The 21,806-nt window shown below is 45.1% G+C and overlaps 1 protein-coding gene across 5 annotated transcripts in view; it reads left to right on the forward strand.

Moving 5' to 3' along the window:
• The window catches only part of STAC (SH3 and cysteine rich domain), a 132,096-nt gene extending 128,255 nt beyond the window's left edge, over positions 1-3,841 (forward strand). For all 5 annotated transcript variants that reach the window (XM_058657138.1, XM_058657140.1, XM_004588229.4 and 2 more), the window contains one exon: positions 3,106-3,841. In XM_058657138.1, coding sequence (XP_058513121.1) covers positions 3,106-3,204 — 99 coding nt within the window. In that variant the 3' untranslated portion in view covers positions 3,205-3,841. The remainder of the gene's footprint in view (positions 1-3,105) is intronic.
• The last annotated feature ends 17,965 nt before the right edge of the window (positions 3,842-21,806 follow it).

Below are 21,806 nucleotides of genomic sequence, written 5' to 3' on the forward strand. Positions count from 1 at the left end.
CCGATCCGAAGCCAGGTGTCAGGAGCTTCTTCCAAGTCTCCCACGCGGGTGCAGGGTCCCAAAGCTTTGGGCCATCTTTGACCTCTTTCCCAGGCCACAAGCAGGGAGCTGGACGGGAAGTAGGGCCGCCAGGATTAGAACTGGCACCCGTATGGCATCCCGGCTTGTCCAAGGCAAGGATTTTAGCCACTAAGCTGCCATGCCAGGCCCAGTCTTCCCTAACTTCTAACATGGATGTTAATTTGGTGTCTGTTCGCTTGTCTTTTCTTCTCAATCAGCCCCTTTGGCAGGGGTGAAAAACTTTTTTTCTGCCAAAGGCCACTTGGATGTTTATAACATCACAAATATAGAAGGCCCTGCAGTTGCCTTGGCAACCAAGTGGTTTTTATTAGCCCTAAATAGCCCACGGCTGGACATTTCTCACCCCGTCTCTACAATATATTTTGTTTACATCTCATTTCATCATTTCTTCACCTCAAGGGAATCCTGTAACTTTGAAGCCACCTCTTCCCTCCACCTACTGCATCCCATATGTATCTAAAAGTATAATTTTCAAGCATATGGAAAAAAGTCCATTGAAAATGCATGTTATGAAAAAAACGATGCATTGATCTTTAAAAACAGTTGCAGGTACCTAATCTTATCTTTTAATTCCTTTTTCATATGAGCTTTTAAAACTGTCCTCATTTGTGACTATTTCCTACACTGTTTCAAGGGCTGGAAAGTAATTCTCTAGGTCTTTAAAAAAAAAATGAACAAATAATAACAGCTCCCCAAAAATGCCCATGCCCTGTTCCTCAAAACTGTATGATCAAATACAGTACCCTAAATGGCAGAAGGACCTTGGTAGGTTAGATGTAAGCGTAGGGTCTTGTGATGGGATCGGTCATCATGGGTTATCGGGATGAGCGCAGGAGAACCGTAGAGACAGGAAGGCCACCGAAGACCATGTGACAGTGGAAGCAGAGGTGAGAGATGTGCAGGTGCTACACTGCTCTCCTTGAAGACACAGGAAGGCACCATGAGCCAACCACTGGAAGCTGGAAAAGACAAGGAAGCAGACTCTGTCTCAGGGTCTTCAGGAGGAACACAGCATTGCCCGCAACTTGATTTTAAGGCTTCTAACCTGCAGAACTCTAAGATGTTTTTGTTGCTTTGTTTTATACTACCAAATCTTTTTTAAAAAATCATCCTGTTTTAATTTATTTTTTTCGAAGAGCAGAGTTACAGAGAAAGAGAGAAGGATGGAGATCTCCCATTGCCTGCATTGCTCCCAAATGGCCACACCAGTCATGGTTAAGCCAAGCCAAAATCAGGAGCCAGGAGCTTCTTCCAAATCTCCCACGTGGGTGTCAGGGCCCCTAAGTACTTATCTATCCTCCACTGCTCTCCCAGGTGCATTAGTCAGGAACTGGATTAGAAGTGGAGCAACCACTCTTCCAACCTGATTCTCCTGCGGGATACTGGCTCTGCAGGTCACAGCTTAATCCATCGCACGGCAGCAAAAGCCTTTAAACCACCAGCTCTGCCGTAGTCAACTACAGCAGCTTAGAAAACTAGCCCAGCTTTCATGCAAAAAGATTTTGTGGGTATGATTGAGAATGTAGATCCTAAGTGAGGATATAGATCCGAAGTCAGCTATCCCAGCTCATGCAGTATCCTGCTAAGCAGCCCAGTGTTTATGCCGGCTCCTTCAATGGGAACAGAGAAGAGACAAAGCAGGAAGGAAAGCCAGAGAAAGACCCCAGTTGACAGCCAGCAAGAAAGCAGGGACCTCAGTTCCACGCTCCTAAAGAGCTGTGCTCAGCCACAGCCTAATGGCCTTGGGTTAAGCCTTGCTGTACAGGAAACAGGGGAATAGAACCTTCTCGATGCTTTGATTCAGGCCTCATGAAACCCAAAACAGAGAATGCCAGTCAAGCTCACCGGACATCAGAACTGCAAAACTGGGATATAATGAATTGGACAGCTTAAAGCCACTGAATGTATTGTAATTTGCTACAATAACCACAGCACAATTAAAAACCATTCTTAAGTCCTAAAACTCAAACATACCTAACATGGAAGGGTATGTTTACTCCTACAATGAGAGATCTGACACAGGGCAGATTGGAGAATGACAATTCAGTGACTTGGCCCCAAGGTCAGGGAATCAAATCCTTCTACCCTTCTGTTCTGCCATGTTCATCACTGTCCCTACTAGTTATAACTCCTTCTCTGCTATGGCAGAGGTGGGCCTTACTTTGGAATATGGGAGATGCTAGGATCTATGGCTTGTACGCTGAAAGAAAAGAATTCCTCAGGGGGCATGTGAAATTCTAATCACTGGATAGAGCCCTTGCAGAGTGACAGATAATACTGTGCTAATCCTTTAAAATAACTAATTGAAGCCAGACTTGTGGTATAGCAGGTTAAGTCTCTGCCCACAGTGCCAGTGTCCCATAGGAGAGATAGCATGATTCCTGGCTGCTCCATTTCAGATCCATTTCCTAATTGGTGCTCCATCTGAGAAATTGGTTCTCCATCTGAGAAACCAGCAAATCATGACCCAAGTGCCTGAGTCCTGGGAGACTCAAATGCAACTCTAGGTTCTCAGGTTCAGCCTGGCCCAGTGCCAGCCATTTGGGCAGAGGACAGCAAATGGAAGTTCTTCATATCTATCTAATCTATCTATCTATCTATCTATCTATCTATCTACCTACCTACCTATCTAATCTCTTATCTATCCATCCTTTTCTGTGGCTGTACCTTTCAAATAATAAATAAACGCTCTACAATTACAATATTGAGAACCCATGCCTGCCAGATTCAAGGCTCTGTGACAAGCGCTATCTCATATCTTTTCAGGAGGATGTACACTCAATCTCCACTTTGTTGATCCTCATTCATAAAGCTAAATTTCACAAGTCATCCAATACCAGGGCCTGATGGATTTCTGCCTGCTTTTCTTTCAAGTCTTTTTCTCACAGTACCACAACTGCCCATCCATCCTGTGTGGTGCTCCTGCACTCTGAAGGCAGCGGCGAGCCAAGCCGAAGCACATTGTGACGTCTAGCTGATGCTCACGTCCGTTGTCTTTTTTCTTTGTTTTTGCCACCCATCCAGATCTGCGTGTCTTCTGAAGATGAGCAAGATGGCTTCGTGAGGGTCCTCAGTGGGAAGAAGAGAGGCCTTGTCCCCCTCGACGTCCTAGAAAACATCTGATCACTGGCCCTGCCTCCCATGGCAGCAGGCGAGCTCTGCTGCGATGCCCTGTGCCTCATCTCACACTGTGTCACCCAGAGGAGCTGCCACCCTGACCCAGCCCCGCAGGAAACACAGAGACAAGACTGGAGGATCTGAGACCGTGGGGTAACAGGTTGCTTGATGTGGGGACGAGGCTGAGCCAGCCTGTGGTAGAGCTGAGTGCTGCGCTTGCACTGTAACACTCAAGTCCTGCCCTTGTGGTATGGCCCATAGCTTACCAAGGTGTGGCCCAGGGTGGAGTTCAGGTCCATGTAAGGCAGTGTTATTCTGGTTCCAGACCTTTGTCCCCTGTCTGGGCTAATCAGCAGCATCACATCTCACTCAGACCCCAAACTGTCTCTGCACAGAATGTCAGGAAGACCTACTTCCAACCACCCCTGCCCCTGGAACTACACTGCCCTCTCCCAGGCCTCCCACTTTGTGACTGTGCTGTACGGAGTAGCCAGCTTCTGTCTTGGTCTTCAGTCCTGTTGTGTTGCACACGTGAGGGCTGACTGACACAGCACCAAAGATCTGCCCAGGCCCCAAATGTGTGGGCAAGTTGTCCTTCCTGCTGCTCAGCTCATCCACGGGGGGGCAGGGGAGACCGAGGAATAGCTAAGGCCCAGACACAAGGACGGGAATGGGAAGTGAAGGTAAGAAGGGCCACAGAGCCCTTACGGAGTGAAGATGACATAGCCCCGTCAGTTACCAGGTCTTCTCCTGAGTCAGGGTGAAGGATGTGGCCAACCATCTCCTCTAGGTAGGCAGCAGCATCTTTAGAGGTCAGGACCACCCTGCAGGGAACCAGGAACACAGAGCGGGACACCGCAGAACCTTGCAAGAAACATGACTAGACCAGAGCTCCTGCTTCTTCAGGGCAGTATATTATACCTTAGCAGATATAAAATGGAGACGAATCCTTCATGCTTCACCCTTCCAGGCGTGAAGACAGTTGGGCTGTTTTAGCATTGTGGAGGGGGCTCTCTGTTACTCTGTACGTGTATTAATGTTTACAAGAATGCAATATACTGTGATGCCTTCCTCCTCAAGCCTCCCCCTAGCATCCAAACTTGCACCCCAGTAGTCAAGAATATGGTTCAACTTCAACTCACAGTGACCTTGGGGTCAAGGCTGCTTTGATCTATTTTGTTACAGAGCAATAAATCACTAGAACAATTTGGTTTCAAGTCTTCAGTGGCTGCATCCTGTGCATGTAAGCATTCGTTCCCAAACCAAAGCATCATCAGTCTCCATTGATGTATTTTGTTCTTGCTCAGCATGAAGGTGGGAGCTGAGATGGGATGGCTGCTGGTTTCATAAAAGTTTGGATGCCTTATTCTCATTTTAAAGCCAGCATCCAGAATGTCCTCCTCTCTGATACAACATACAAAACCAAGTATACAGAGTTAAGATGGATTCTCTGAAAGCCAGGGTGAATATCATGACTGCCTTTCTATACAACGGAACGTCAAGTACAAATCCTCTTTGCCTCTAATTCAATATTCCATTTAATAAAGACAATGCAGTGGCTGGAAGGAGCTTAACAAACCTGTGTGCTGATCTCTTCCTTCTGAGGCAAAACCCGACCAAGTGTTTCTCCTCATATCACATCCCATGTACATTTGATTTGCATTTTAAAAAGCTCACTCACCTCTTGAAACTAGAAAGGTTATGAAGGTGGTCAGCCTTCCGGGGGCTTGTCCAGCCTCCCCTGCCTGCTGATTTTCTTGGCCTTCGTGTGTGGCCTGTCCCACAGGGAACTCTACTATTCTTAGGTGATCCACAGAATACAACAAAGGTGGTTCTAATTGATATCTGGTTAGGATTTAAAAAAAAAAAAAAAAAGAATTCTTGTAGCTTCTGCCTTGATCTTTTAGATCACTCACTGTAGAAACCCTGAGGCATGATGGAAGAAGTTTGTCTACCCCAAGTCCCCCATGCAGGAAGAAGACTACGCACTTCAGCAGCTAATATCCCAGACATCTCAGCCAAGACGAGGCATCCCCCTGAGCCCTGCCCACATTACACAGCTATGGGCACAACAAATATGTGCTGGCTTGCTTAGTCATCAGGTTTTGAAGTGATTTGTTGTACAGAAATAGATAGCAGGGAGAAGGGCTTTGTAATTCGAGACAGTCAGAATGGAAAATGCTCTTTCTGCACAGAGAAGCCCAGAAGTTTTGCAAACATCAAGTATTGGCAACCAATTAGCCCAAGATGTCTGGAGTCATTCAGTCAAGTATAGGGCAAGATGCTCCTCATGGCATAGACTGGTACACCTGCCTTCCCACACACAGAGGTTTTAGAAGCCAGAGCCTTTCCCGCTCCCCCATCTAGCTGCAGAAATGTAAGGACAAGCAGAGCTCTGACATACCAAAGCCTCCTAGGTCTCCCCGACTCAGAAGTATCCGGAAGTAGTAGGGCCACAGCTTTTGAATGGAAATAAAGTAAGGATCACAGGAGACACACTCTGGGAGGGGACAGGGAAGGAAGGAAAGATATTCATGAAGAATAAGTGGATGTTGGAGAATGTCACGCACCTTGTGTGAGAGCGAACCTTTGCCTCCGCTCCTACTCCCAGACCTCCAGCAGAAGGATGGCTCTTGTCTAGCTGGGCCTGGGCAGCCGTGCTCTGCACTTCACCACTGATGCCACAGGGCCTGGCTCTGTCATACTCAGTTTGGAACAAAGCATCGTTTGAGCCATGCCAGCCTTCCAAAAGGTGGAGGACAGAATTTCTGTCTTCAACCCCTATCATGGCTAGCAGACCTCTCTGATACCTCAAGTGTGGACAGTAAAGCTACAGGGAGCCCAGGTCCAGAGAACTGTCAATAGGGTTGATTTCACAGATCCTTTCTGCTAGGCTACATAGCCAGGGCATACACACAAAAGCACGCACACACATCTGTCAACAGTAGAGCCCAGCACTCAAGTTGCTTATTTAAGGCAACTGATGAGGTGACACATAGAAAATTACTAGAGTCAGTCTTTGCCCTAAAATGAAGGGGGAAAAAAATCAGTGAGAAAATCACCATGCATGTTTAATCCCATAAGGTTAAACATAATAATTTTTAAAAAATAGAACACATCATTAGGGTCCAATGGTATCATTACTATAAAGGATAAATTTTAATTTTAAAAAAATAGACACTCTCCTCAGAATTCCAAAAGTTGGTCTAGGTAGCTGACTGTTCCAAGGACAACAAAGCCAAGCAAGAGAAGCCATACGGCCATGCCCAGGCAGAGGCAACCCTGCGTCGTGTGTTCAAGCAACTTTGTCACATCTGATTTTGAGGAAACTTAGGATCCAAATCCCAAACATTTGTTCATGGCTCACTGTTACTAAGAAACTATGTGAGCTTGCAGGCCAATGGCGTATATGACTTTCAGCATTGATTTAGAACAGAAGAGAGAATCCCCAATTCCTCTCCTCCCATTGATTTCCCCTATATTATTACAATAATATAGCAGTATGTATCTCTACACCCAAATCAAAGTTGAACTGCCAATGAAACTATTAACTATATCTTGACCATAGGCGGCTGCATGTTCTGCTGTTCTCTCTACCTACAATGGCAGGGCGTGCTTGAATAGAAGAATGTTGGATTTATCCTTGGCTTTATTTCACCTGCATGTGCTGTGTGTGTGTGTGAGTCCACTATTTTGCAATGTGGCCAGAAAATCTGGTGCATGCAGTTTCTACTTTGAGGGTTTCATTGGCATTTTATTCTGCGATCTAATATCTGATGGGTCTTTACACACGTCCAATAGATGCGGAGAAAGAAACACGTCCACAGTGAATAGCTCAATGTGTAACTATTACATAAATCCTTAAAAGTATTTTCTATCTATCTTAATTCTTTTTGCCAGTGTGCTCCATCAGAGAAGTCAAGAGCAAGAAACAGCAGGGCTGAAATAAGAGACACCTTGCAAGCCTTCAGGACAACACTGGGGGCAGGAAGTATTAGTAGTGATCTCCACCACACTGAGCAGGAATAACTTCCCTTTTCATATTTAGCATCAGTAACCCAGTTCATACTCTAAGGGAACATTTTCTACAACTTTGTGAAGCAAACTAAAGGAACCACCTTCAGATTAGAAGATTTCAATCACATTCCTAGAACCCACACTTTTTTAAATGGAGAGAATTTGGGTTAGGGAGTTTTGACAGAAAAAATTGACAATGAAATCTGAAATCAGTGCCGTCACAATGTGAAGGTTTTCCTGAAAAACGCCAAGGACCTAAGTGTTCCTAACGATAAGGCACTGGACATTTGTTTTTTCCTTCATGTTGCGTGGGTAAGAGATGAAATAAGGATCCTGGAGGTACAGAACCACAGAGCATGTCTCTATTTAGGGCAGAATTACTCTGTTAAGAACCCTTGTAAAAGATAAGAATCCATTTGCTACCAACCCATTTCTGAATCTTCTGAGTACTGCCACATTTTGCAAACGGAAAAGTCAAGACTCCAGAAGATTAGGTCACCAGTCCGAGGTCATGTAACCAATAAAAAAGCCAAACGAAGGACTTGAACTCCTAATCTCGTCATGTTCCTAAGCAGCTAGAAAGGTTTCGTTTGCAAAGCTAAATATTGGAGTTGTAAAATGACAGTAGAGCATTAATTATTTCAAGTGTGCCATGTCTTACTATATGGAGTCCATTGTAAATATTTTCAGGATGCTATTGGAGTTTCAAGTTTATGGATCTAAAAAGTGTTGCAGAAAAAAGCATGCAGTGATGTAGAAAGCTTACAGTGATGCAGAAAGTGTGTCAGGCGAAGAGTCTGTATTATGCTTAGGAATTTCCCAGGATCCATGAAATGCCTTAACTCCATTTCTTAGGGCAGGATTTACATTTACTAACCCCAAAGAAGTCCCAGAAGTCCAAAAAGATAATTTGTGAATTGACATTGAAAAACATCTAACATCTTCTCTAACATGACCTACTTGCTTTTCCCTCGTACTTGGAAGGGCATTGAGTGAATACAAAAGTTCCAGGCATGTTGGATGATACCACACTGACAACCTTCAAGGAACACAGGCACGGGCCCAGCGGCGTGGCCTAGCGGCTAAAGTCCTCGCCTTGAAAGCCCCGGGATCCCATATGGACGCCGGTTCTAATCCCGGCAGCTCCACTTCCCATCCAGCTCTCTGCTTGTGGCCTGGGAAAGCAGTCGAGGACGGCCCAAAGCTTTGGGACCCTGCACCCACGTGGGAGACCTGGAAGAGGTTCCTGGTTCCCGGCATCAGATCGGCGCTTACCGGCCCCTTGCAGCTCACTTGGGGAGTGAAACATCGGATGGAAGATCTTCCTCTCTGTCTCTCCTCCTCTCTGTATATCCAGCTTTCCAATAATAATAACATCTTAAAAAAAAAAAAAAGAAAAGAAACACAGGCACAAGGTAACTTGGCAGACCGAACAATCGTAGTGGACAGCTGCAGAACAGACACCAATGCATTATGCTGGCATCATTGGTGGTCTTTTACCCCTATACTACAGCGCCAGTCCCCATGATTACTACTTTTGCAATGAAATTAAAACCTCACATAAGATTCAAGAGGAAAACCCCAGATAGCATGGCGGAGTTGTTACTGCCCTTAGGAAGAGGGGCTATCAAAGCCCAAAGCTCTCAGGCTGAAGCATGCTCTCAGTTTTCCATAGATAAGAAGTGACATGGTAACTTTTGAGCTTTCTCTCTTCCTGTCCTAATTTCCCAACACTTACAGCATTTTACTTTCACTAGATTTTGTGGATGATGGAGGAAATTCTGCAGGAATAAGAAGGTAAAGATGTAGGAGGTGTTGACATGTGTTTTCGAGATTTTTGCTCAAATGATTACAGTAGCATGCTCGCTTTGTGTGAGTGTGTGGAGTCTTGGAGCAGCGTTAGCACCTAGTGAAATGCCGGATGCTGGTAGAGAGAAGGAGTTGATATGGAAGAGGGGCTGTGGCTGGGGAAGCAGCGTGAAGGAAAGAAGGAAGAGTCGATTTACTCTGTTATGCCACATTCCGCTCCAAGGAGGGCTCTGATTCATATCATAAGAGAAACTGTCAATTCAACTGTGAAGCCAGTCACATAGATCTCACCCTTTCTATAGCAATTCTGATGGAGACTGTAGAAAATAGTATTCATCCAACAATAAAAAATGGAAACAAATACACAAGCATCGTCAAGGTTAGAAGAACAAAAGTTATAAACAAATCTCACAGCTCGTGTGATTTGGGTCAGTTTCCTGTCACACGCCCTTCTGTTACAGACCTCAAGCAGAAAGCTGCTTACCACTCCGTGCAACCACCATTGCTGGGTCCTCTTGCAGTCCCAGTGAAAAAAGTTAGAATCTCCAACACTAGGAAGGTAATTTATGACTCTCAAGGACATGTGATATTAAAACCATAAAATTCAGTGTAATGAAGCAGAATGATGCAGGTCCCACTGAGTCTACTCTGGAAATAAATTTGCAGGCTCTCGGGAAAGGCTTATGGTGCTCACAGGAGAGCCAGCCATCTGAGGAGCAGTGTGCACTCAGCAGAAAGAGAACTGGAACAAAGAGTTCCCAGGATCCCTTCCGCCAGCAAGCAGAGCAGGACTCTGCAAGGCACACTGGGATACTCAGTGGGGAAGGACAGAGCAGCACACACGCTGCCGCCTGATGCAGGAGGGGGGTATTTGGCAGGACTCTTAAGGAGAGCACCGGGCCCACTTGACAAGAGCACAGGTTCGAAGGATGTGACCCCAAGGGACCAGCTAAAGTAACGAGGTCAATACCAGCATGACTTCTTAGAATGACAGGGCTTCCTGCTTATTGAACTCAAGATCTGCCCATGGTCCTGCCAGCAGGACCATGGCCGAATCTCCTGATGAGGAAAACCCATTGTGCCCTAGCCCAGTGAAAGCCACATAAGCTATAAAATCTGTACTGTTTAAGCCACAGCATTGATAGGAAACACACAGTATCGCATTGTCACCTGGGAAATAGCAACACAGATCATGGGAGAAACGTAATTGGACCTTGTGATTCTGCTCGAAGAATGTTGTTCAAGGTGAACTAACAGATTAAGATGCAAGCAGGATTTCCCAAATGCCAAGAGAACAGGAAAACCCCAATAGCAGGACATTGGTGTAGAACCAGCGCAAGAAAGCAACGATTCTGACATTGAGAAAAGTGGGGAAAGATTCCTCAGCGCAGGAGTGCATCCAAGCTGACACGGCCCCATTCCCTCCTGAAGGAAACCACCCCTCTCTTCAGTCTTGCATATTTCACAGCCTCAGGGGCTAAAGTGAAAGGTTTGGCTTGCTTGTTTGCTCCTCCCAAGTCCCATGCCTATCAGAGAGGAAGGGTGAATATTGGTCCCAGGGACCTCTTTCTGGCTTTGCGTGAGAAGCAGTGGCAGGTGAGCTCTGAGCCAACACCCAGGAGATGGCCAGAGCATAAACATCTGCACTCTGGGCTGGCTACCGTTTGCTTCCCAAGTGTACTGTTTGTTTCTAGGCAGATCAGTCATTACTTAGCTATTAGTCATCGATGGAGCAATGAAAGCAAATGATGTCTAATCAAAACAGGATTATAGAGAACGAGGAGATTAACACACGTAGGGCAACGAAGACATGAAGAAAACCCAAGAGGAGATCTATGGCACATCATGAAATCTGAGTGAAATCTAGCATCTTTGGGAGCTTTCATTGAAGTTGAAATTAAAAAAAAAAAAAGTTTGCATTGGGACAGCTGAAACACGAAGAGAAGACATTCTCAGACATGAGAGGGGGGCAGGCAGGAAATGAGAGAGGCCCGTCACTGGGCCGAGTCCACAGCCATATAGGGCAACAATGAGAGGCCCATGGCAACGCAACGGGGTCAGCCAGCCTGCTTGGCAGCATCCTGTTGGCACCAGGCACTCCCAGCTCCTCCATCGTTGCCAAGCCTTTTTTGGTGGTGTCTCTTCCTAGACACCCTCAAAGGCAGAATCGTTGTTCTACAGTAGCATCTTGACGCTGTCACTGTCCTGATCAAAACCCTCCAGGACCGCCCCGGGAGGTGCAAACGCCTGCGCAATCTGCGCTCACCAAACTCAGCTTCCCTGAACCATTCGGTTAGCGTGTGTCACAGCATGTCTGATTCCTGGCCAGATCTGTAAATGTCTTTCTGCAGGTAAGTTCTAAACTCTGTACAAATGCTAGGCCCAACTGTCCTAGATAACAGTACCCAAGGGAAGCTCTTGGGGTAGCTTAGAGTGCCCGGGTGCAGTAGCCTCATCAGGAAAAATCACCAGCCGGTTCATCCATTGGCAGCACATGCCCAAGGCCTCTGAGCATGTCCAGGGAGATGACCATGACCTCTGCCTCTGGCATGTTAGACACATCAGCCAAGCCTGCCAAGATAGAGATCAGACTCAAGACATAGGCCGGGGATTGGATTACGCCCTAGATCTTGGCAGGGGAACTGCAGCCCCAGCCCCAACCCCAAGGTGAGTGCGTGATGTTGCAGATCCATCACCACCTCTGGAAAACAAACAAACCACAAATAAAGAGCACTTGCTAACACGGTTGCTCCACAAAGCCCCTTCTTAGGCATCCACTAAGCTCCAATTCCCTCTGCTTTTAGAGACAGCACAGGTCAGCTCAGGGGTCAGAAGGAACATAGGACTCCTTTGCATTTTAAGTTTAAGTCTTCGATTGTGGATGGTGTTAAAAGCAAAGGGTCTTGGATTCAATGTGAAACTAGGGCTCCGGGTCAGGGACTGTAAACCTCTCACCTAAACGTCCCCACAAACTGGAGGACACCTGAGGGCTGAGCTCCAGAGCACACTCAGGCGAGGAGGTATCCATTGGGGTCAACACTCACTAGTGCATCAAGGGACCCTCCGCTGTCTCAGTCCAAAGCCAGACACCCACCAGTGTGCCCAGGCCCCGGGCTTGTTCGGTTGAACAAAAAGGCTTAGCATCAATTATGGTAACTGCTAAGCAATTCAGGATCAGAAGCACCTTGTGTGTCGTGAAACCTCTCTGAATCCACCATCCTCTCTGAATCCGTCAAAATGACTCCTTGGCCCTCCAGCCCCTGTCAAGACTTCCTACTTTATTCTGTTTTATAATCCAGATGCAAATTGTTCTTCCCCACACCCCTTCTCTCTTACCACATTACAAATCATCTAAGGGAAGAAACTAGTGTGTTTCACAATGTCGGCAACACCCATTTTGTGGAATATGTGGCCAATCATGTGGCTAAATATTGTCCTGGCACCTAACACAGTTCTCTACATAGAGTCGATCACTGGTTTGGGTATTGAACTGAACACCTTCCCACATCAGAGGAGCCAGCTGCAGCCTCTTCAGCCCCCTGACTTCGAGTCCCAACTCCATACCCTTGAAAGAGTCTAAAGCTTCTTTGACATAATGTAGAATTTCTAGACTTATGCTGTGACACACATCCTCCTGTTTCTATGCCTCTGCAAGCTGCTTCTGGACTGCACTACCTTCGCATGGAGGCAACACTTGGGCGTCTTACCATTGTTTGCAATGAATCACTCCCGCAGCTCAAGTGCTGTGTTCAGTACACTTGACCGGACTGCGTCAGCATGGAGGTCCAGCAGGTGGCCCCACCCCTTGGCTTTCTGCCATCTCCCTTCCCTGCTCCCCATTGCTTTCTCCCAGCTTGGCCTCTCTGCATCCCAAATTCTCCTCATTCACTGAAGTAACAAGATGGCACATGACTCCTTACCTCACTTGGCACATTCAAGCCCACGCACATGTCAACAGGATGGGCTGTCTCCCTTTGAACAAGAATTACTACTCCCTGTAAGAAATGCAGAGCACAGATTTATAAATTACACGAATACCATCTAGCGCTGTGACACCGTGAGTTAAGCTACTGCCTGTGATGCTGGCATCTGAGTTGAGCACAGGTTGTATCCCTGCTGCTGCTGCAGCTTCGGTCCTATTGACAGCAAGTGGCCTGGACAAGTATCGTAGTACTACTAAAGTACTCTGTCTTTTTCTGGCTCTCCTTTCTGCCTTTATAACTCTCTCAAATAAGTAAATAAATCTTTAAAGCAATAAAAAAAAAAGAACCTTCTTTTGAGAACAATGAATTGGAGGCACTCCAAGGGTCTCTCCTTCCTCCAGGCCCTGGCCCCAGTGCCCACCTTGGCAGAGCCACCTCCACCGTCAGTTTTTAAGAACTTGTCACACACTGTCATATGTACAGCTTTGCAAGCCAGCAGGAATTTCCCTGCGCTAGATCCCCATCATTACGATAGCACCCAGAGCCAACATTTCATTAATCCAACCCCTAAGCGGACTAATGAGTGATATGAGTGCGGTACCTACTTATTTGATGGTCTTCCCTTCATGCTGCTCACAGAGTGACTTTTGTGAGGTTTCTAACCTGAGATTTGGACAATAACAGCAAACAGGCCACAGACAAGACCCCATGGGGACCTATTGCGGGGTTACTCAGACTTGGAAAGATGGCAAACACAGCCCTGAGCAGACAGCAGAAATGAGTGACCTGAAACTCCGTGAACTGACTGCACAAGTCAGCACTGGTTTTTTATTTAAATGATGCTTCCAAGTCCTCCTTAACCTTGTTTTCTTCAGTTCCCTGGAGCTTCCCAGCCCCAAATGCACTTGGCCTTCCCACCATACCAATTCAACTATTATTTCTCCCCTTCCTACACAATCTTTCTCCCAAGGAGTATTGTAAATACACAAGAATAGTGACAATATTATTTGCTCCTACATAAACCTAAGTATATTATTAATCAAATTGTGTACTCCAGTGATAATATCTGAAGATTATATAGTACTTAAAAACTTACTTGATCTTCATTTTATTTGCTTACCACTGCATCACACACACACACACACACACACACACACACGCACAAGAATAATAGAACACTGTATCTATTGACCCAGGAGGCAGCTATTAGTATTTAATAATGCAGTGTAAAGAGCATGGATTTTTTTCTGTAACTGTTTTTTCCTTTCAGTTTTCTTTAGATAGATATTTTTTTTCTTTAAATGCTTACAGGGTAAGTTCAAACCCTGATCTAATTCCTTGCGAGCTTATGGCCTTGAACAAATGATTTAACCTTTCTGAACTTCCAAGATATTAATACCCAGCAGGCAAGATTGTTGAGAGAATTAAGGGAGATGTTTATGGGATAGTACAATCTGCGGCACAGAAAAGATTCACTGTGGTCCACTTTTGTTCCCACGAGTTGTATTATCTTACGAAGAAGCTACTGCTGTATTATAACCTTTTGGTTACGAAGATTCTATTTTCTTGTACAATAGATACTTTCGAAAAACCTTTTCTGAGTATGTGAAGAGTTAACAGGCCAGTGTCATAGATACTGATTCCATTGTTAGTACTCCACTTGCCTGGACACCCAGTGTGGAACAGAGGGAAGCTGTGGACTGACCACAGCCTCTGTCAAGAGCTATGGGCAAAATTCTTTACGCTTATATGGTCTCTATGTCTGCAGCCCTTTGAGCATTCTTCCAGAGATTAAATCAAGGTTTTCCTATGACCTTGGTTAATAAATGTCAAGTCTTCTATGTGAAAGCTCCGAATATCCTTTTCAGGAAGGTGGCTGACAACCTTATCTTCCATACAAATAAACTGAGGCATGGAGAGAATAAATCAGCGGCCTTGTTAGGGATTCTTCACTCCTTATGTGTACACTCTTGGTTTATATATGAAGTCCAGAGTTCCATGGGAATGCACGAGTGTCAGCATGAACCCCCTGGAGGGCACAGTTGTGTCCTCTCGGAGCAGTCCACTGCTCCCCTAACATGGCAGGAGGGTAAAGGGCCTTTGGGTTGGGTTCTGTGTGCCCAGGCAGACCTCTGTAGTGAGTAGAATATGGGTCAATGAGTTCAGCCCAAGCGGGCAGGCAAAAACTGCAAAGATGCACAATTGTGAGAGCTGTCGTGAAAAGCACAAAGTTCCCATTTGGGACCAGGTTTCCAGGTCAACATCTATGGCTGGTTTAACTTAGACTCAGGACGCTCTGCCTCTTTCTGGCATTTGGAATCACCCATTTGGCTACTTTCAAGGGAAAATACCTCGCTTGGCAGACAGCATTAAATCATTTTGAGAATGCTCTGTGCCAGCCACTGACTGCACTATGCCCTTGCACATAAGCAGCTCCTTCTTTTACTCTGGCTTTGTGGACCATGTTCTGTGACATCATGGCTAAGCTGGATTCCCTCCCCTGAAGGTTCTACATCAGCATCAGTCACAAACGAAAACTTGCCTGAGTTTTGAAGGTGGAAATGAAGGAGCCACCCTGTGTTTTTTTTTCTCTGAGGGTCAGTGGGAGGCACGAGACACTGGGCAGCTCAGTGTTGTGGTCACTCATGGCAATTCTTCCTGCTCCAGCTCAGCTCCTCTTCCAGGTTCTCCATACGCACCTGTGGCTTCTGGGTGAAGGGCTGCAACTCTCCCTGCAAGGGACCACCAAGTTTGCAGATGAAGTGAAGGATGCAGATTCCAGTTCATCCTGGTGGGTTCTTTGCTTAAAACCACACCCGCCGTAATTGCCAGCAGCTGGACTGGCTTGCCTTTTGTTACTTTAGGCAACAGTAGAGATGAAGGGACGGCAGCATAGCTCAGACTCCACCACCCGCATCTACAGGTTCAAAGAAAAAAAAGTCTCCAAATTACTTACATAACTCTGCTTCTCTCATGAAACTCTAAGCAATACTTCCTTTAACCCTCACGATAATCCTAGCAGGGCTAACTCCTGGCTCATAAAGCAAGGATTCAAGAAGCAAGAAGATTGTTCAATGCCATGTAATGAGGAGTGATGAGGCTGATGTTTGAACATAGACCATTGGTTCTAAACCCTGAGTTTTAGCCCTTTACTCACTGACTCCTAACTTTCGTATAGTCTGGCTGCTTTTCTCACTGCTTTTTATTATTATTATTTATTTAAGGAGAGTGTTCTCAGTGTTTTTGAAACTTCAGAAAGACATTCTGCCTTTCTTCTGGACTTTTCAAAGTCCTTGATATTTTTCTTTCTTTTTTTTTGGCTATCCAAAGGATTTTTTTTTTCTATTTCTTCTACCAGCTTCTCCTGTCTACAAAAGGGCATGTGCACACACTCATGTGTGTACACACACATACACACACACACACACACACACACACACACCTGCAGACACTGGTTTAACCAAGCCATCCAAGTTCCACATTGCATGCCTGTCTATGTAGACCACAGTATCTACACATCAATAATCACTTGGCCCTTTCTGTCAACCCAGGCCTTTGGCATATCCCACTGGGAGCTTCCAGGCCCTATTCCTGCTACCCTCTCGTGGTAAGACAGAAGCAGTCAGGTGCAAGACGCACAGAAAACCCCAGACAAGGTGGAGAAAACACTAGGCAGGGAAGGGAACATGGGAAGCTGAGAAAGACAAGAACAGCAGATCCACCAGAGGCACAGGGCAGGACCCAATGAAATATTCCAAGGCACAAATAGATTTTTAAGAATGCTTGGGATGTTTTTACACTCCTTACAAATACAGAAGAGACTAGATCATAAATCAGTAAGATAAGGAGAAAAGATATGGATTTCTTAGAGAAATCAGAAGGACCACAGCAGGACTATTGACAGAGTGGATTGAACAGTGAGAACAGTGTTGAGACAAATACAAGACTCAGAGAAGAGAAGATCTTGCCCTTTCTGAAGGCTGGATTAGAACCCAAGGAGAGCAAGAAGCTAGAGATAGACCCAGGATCAGGAGCCGCATATTCAAGGGAAGTGGTCACCAGGAAGGAATTCTCAAGTTCCTGGCAATGCTAACAGCTCTAGAAGCATGGACTCCCTGCATGAATGGTCCTCGCCACCCCTTGCAGAAAACAGCGTCTAAAAGGATTAGCCAGGGAACTGACTCTTATTGGACCATCTCCCAGGAAAGAGAAACTGCAATTTTTCAAGAATGAGATAGGGTCTCATGCCTATTTCTCCACCTACTTACGACATGAGAATTGTAAACACCACAGAGGAAAACAGTGACACTCAACCCAGATCCAGAAGTGCATTTCAGACTGTTGAACTCAGTAACTCAACAGAACTCTCCCTCCTCCATCCTGCCCCCTTTCTCTGCCCTTGCAGCCCACCCCGTCCCCATCCTGCCACCATAGCAGGGGACATTTCCCTTCCAGTTTTCTCCCCCTCCACCCCTGCTCCCATTCGTACCTTGATGGAATAAAGAACCGACTAAGCACCTTTTCGCATCTGGAATTTTGGCTCGCAGTAAACTCCTCATGAAAAGAGGACTTGGTTGTGGGAAGTTAGCTATGCATCAGAACTTTAAGAGCTTTAAGTGCATTTAAAACCTAACACATGTTAAACCACGGAATTAGTAGTCTTAGGTGGATCGTGGGTGAAGGGTCTTGTGACCCCCTGCCCAATCACTCATGTCAAGCTATCTACCTGACTTTAGTCCAATTTCCAATAGAATTTTCAAGTCCATTTGAAACCTCACTGTCCACATTTCTACCAGAATTCTGTTTTCTCTGTGCCCTTACCACAAATGCTCCCGACACAGCTTGTAACATTCTTGCCTGATCCTCTAAATTCTCCAAAGCTTTCCCAGCAAACCGATTCCAAACGGGGCACCTCATATTTCTGGAGACACTTAACAGTAAAGACCCCACTCCCAGTCCCCCTTAACTGTTTTGTTGTTGTTATTGTTACTGTAAATAAAATACCCGAGGGGAATTTCCCCCTGGGAAAGCAAAGGTTGATGCCAGCTCTCAGGTGGAACCAACAGAACTGGACAGCCCCTTAGTCTGACGTTGGATGCAGGATGCTCATGGCAGGTATAAAGGCAGAATCTGTGGTGAGATAGACAGCTGGTTCAGGATCACGCACTTGGAAGCCACTCCCCCACCACCATCTGTGATGCTCACCAATCATCACCTGGAACCTGAGAAGGGGCGTTATTGCATTGTAACCACTCCCCTCACAAGCCCCTGTAAAGGTTCCTGATAAGGAGGGGCTCGCTCTCTTGGTTGTGTGCTTCCCTTGCTCTGGCACTCCGACTCTTGGCCTCCCCACTGTCTCTGAGGACTGTATCCCCTGAGCATGAGCCCTGTGTGTCTGTATTCCTCACCCTCTGTTCACTGCTTGGGTGGGACAGTGAGGATAGCAATGCTAAGATGCTCTGTATTTCTTTTTTATTATTATTAATTATTTTGCATTATGTGACAGTTTCATAGGCTCTGGGAATCCCCCCACCTGCTCCCCCTCCCCACGCCCCTCCCCCCTTGTGGATTCCTCCACCTTGATGCAGTATTACAGTTCAAATTCAATCAAGATTCTTTCCTTGCAAACATATACCAAGCATAGAGTCCAGCTACTTATTGTCCAGATGGGTTGAGCTCTTTCTTCCTTCCTTTCTTTATTTTTTAAGATTTATTACTTTTATTTAAAAAGTAGATTTACAGAGAGAAAGAGTCTTCCATCCCTGGGTTCATTCCTCCAAACAGCTGCAGAAGCTGGAGTTGAACCAATCCAAAGTCAGGAGCTTCTTCTTGGTCTCCCATGTGAGTACAAGGTCCCAAGGCTTTGAGTCATACTCTACTACTTTCCCAGGCCACAGGCAGGGAGCTGGATGGGAAGTGGAGCAGCTCGGAAATGAACCAGCACCCATATGAGATGTGGGCTCTTCCAGGCAGAGGATTAGCCCGTTGAACCACCATGCAAGCCACTGGAGCTTTCCTCTTAAAACGAAAGCAGCATGCCTTGGACAGAGGAAAAAAAGCATGTAAATCCCTGATTTCCCTTTCACTTAAACAGAGTACTTTGAGATCTGAAGACTGAAGATCTAAGAACTTGATGGGTGCTCTGCCCACTCAAAATGAGCCACTCATGTTTATAAACATTGCACACAGAGTGCCTGAATGTCAAGAACTTTTCTCCAGCACCAGTCCTGAGATTCTGAATGGAAAAAAAAAGTCTGTTTTTCTTCCATTATGAATTGTCAGATATCTGAAACTAAGTACTTTATAAACTCAGAGAGTTTATGGCTTTTGGAAGAAATAACTATTTTTTGCATTATAAAACTTTTCCCAAACTGCTCATTTATTGCCAAGAGCAAATGATAAACACACGGCCCTTGTGGTTTTCTTCCTTACTGTCCATCGCTCACTTCAAGAGCTCTGTGGTGTTGAAACTAGACACAGAGCAAGGGCAAGACAAATTTCCTCTGGTGAACATGTGAACTGGGGCGACCAGCGGGGAGAATCGTCTGTCGGGACCCCACATCTCAGCCTTTTAGGTCCAGAAGGTTGGCTTTGTCAAGGTCTCCAGAGTTGAGCAATCTCATACAGACTTCTTCAGACTCATCAGGCTCATCAACATCAAAGAAGGAAATGAGGCTGGTTACTTGCCAGTGAAACATCAAACATACTAGGGAAACCTAAGATTTTGAAGCAGGCTTGTGTTCAGCGGTTAGTTAAATATCATGGGAAATGATTTAACCCATCTGAAACTTAAAATTCTCATCAAGATGAAACGGGGACTGTAAAAGAACCTATCTTGTATGGCCACTGTGAGATAAACTAGGCTTACATAAATTAAGTGTTTGATATAACACTGTACTATAGTAGACATTCTATACATGGTAATAGCAAAAAATTAACATTCATGTTCACAGAGAGGTACATTTTTTCACACAGTTAAATTCACATGATGATATAAATTACAATCGTAAGATTCTTTTTTAAAAGTATGTATTTATTTTTATTGGAGAAGCAGATTTACAGAGCAAAAGAAGATACACAAAGACAAAGATCTTCCATCCACTGGTTCACTCCTCCAGTGGTTGCAATGACCAGAGCTGAGCTGACCCAGACCCAGGCAGCCGAGAGTTTCTTCCAGGTCTCCTACATGGGTACAAAGTCCCAAGTACTTAGTCCATCCCCCACTGCTTTCACAGGCCATAAGCAGGAGCTGCATCTGAAGTGGAGGAATGAACCAGCATCCATATGGAATGCTGGCACTTGCCAATGGAGGACTAGCCTGTTGAGCCAGCATGACGGGACCTTTAAGATTTTTAATGCACTGAAAAGCAGGGAGATGAAGAGTCTTCGGACTATTCCAATGCCCACAAGAACACATGAGCTTGGACAAGGTCTCCTCCTGAGACTGTCTTTGTGGATGCTCGTTAGATACATTAACACTGGCAGAGAGGCCAGCCAAGAAGCCACCTCTGTAGAGAGCTCATTACAGCCTCGGGCTTGATGGTTTACTCTGATCCCACACAGCATCCTTGTGTTCTGGGGTATGAACCTGACACACACACATCCCAGCCAATGATCCCCATAATGCTATCTGATCAACCGACAATTTCATTGGGATACAGTTCATCTTTATTAAAAAAAATCATAGTTAACGCAAAATTGTAGATGTTCATATTACGTTGAAGGGCTGTAGCAGTACAAATGTGTACCGTGAATGCATGTATAGTGTAACTACAGAAGTGTGTATGCTCACCCACTTGTGCATAGCAAAAGTCAAGAAGCTGGGGTGTTTTTCCTTCTTTTTATGTTTCTTCATGCAAAAGCTCCAATCCACTTATTTGTATGAGTTGCCATGTTTGCCAAATTCTTAGAAAAACAAGATAATATCCTTTATTTCCTAACTAGTGAAAGAAAAGTTAAATTTGTAAGATGAAAACATGCACAATAAAGCACAACTAATTTTTATTGATGCAGAATCTTTTTTTAAAAACCTTCTAAAATACAAGCACAATAATCTATTGTAATGACTACTCACTTAAGTGAGTCTTCTAAGAATTTTGACAGGGGCGAATACACAATGTTGCATATAATCAAAAATATTTAAATGGATTTTTTTTAAAGTATCTTGATAAATTTCAGTAGTTCAGCTAGAACTTGCCGACACTTGTAGTACAGCCTGTTTGTTCCAAAAAACCATCCTGATGTGATCATCTGAGTAGTAAATGTAGAGAAACATCATGTTTTTTCTTTAATATATTTTTTATTATATTTTTAACAATCTTTACATAATTAATTACGGTAAAAAGGTTCAGGGGCTGTAGGGAAGTGGGTAAGACCATTATGTCCATATCGGAGAAACATCAGTTTTGCCACTGGCTTTTGGAAACTTATTTTTCCTAAAGGATATAAAACCACATTGAAATTAAAACTCAAAATGCAGATCACATTTTGTTCTCTCCAACAATTTTTTTTTATAAAAGATTTATGTGTTTCTTTGAAAAGTAGAGTTTTCCAAAAAGAGAAGCAGAGATGCAGAAAGATTGAGCTTTCAACCACTGCTGTACTTCTCCAATGGTGCAATGGGCCAGGGTTGGGCCAGACCAAAAACAGGAGCTTAGAATGCCAACTGGGTTTCCCACTTAGGTGACAAGGCCCCAACACTTGAGTTCTTCCCCTAATGGAAACATCAGCCAGAGCTGAGCCAATCCCAACCCAAGAGACAGGAGCATCCTCTGGGTCTCCCATGTGGGTGCAGGGTCCCAAGGATTTTGCCATCCTCCACTGCTTTCCCAGGTCACAAGCAGAGAACTGGATGGGAAG

This window comes from Ochotona princeps, chromosome 30, assembly GCF_030435755.1.
Source record: "Ochotona princeps isolate mOchPri1 chromosome 30, mOchPri1.hap1, whole genome shotgun sequence".
NCBI classification, from domain to species: Eukaryota; Metazoa; Chordata; class Mammalia; order Lagomorpha; family Ochotonidae; genus Ochotona; species Ochotona princeps.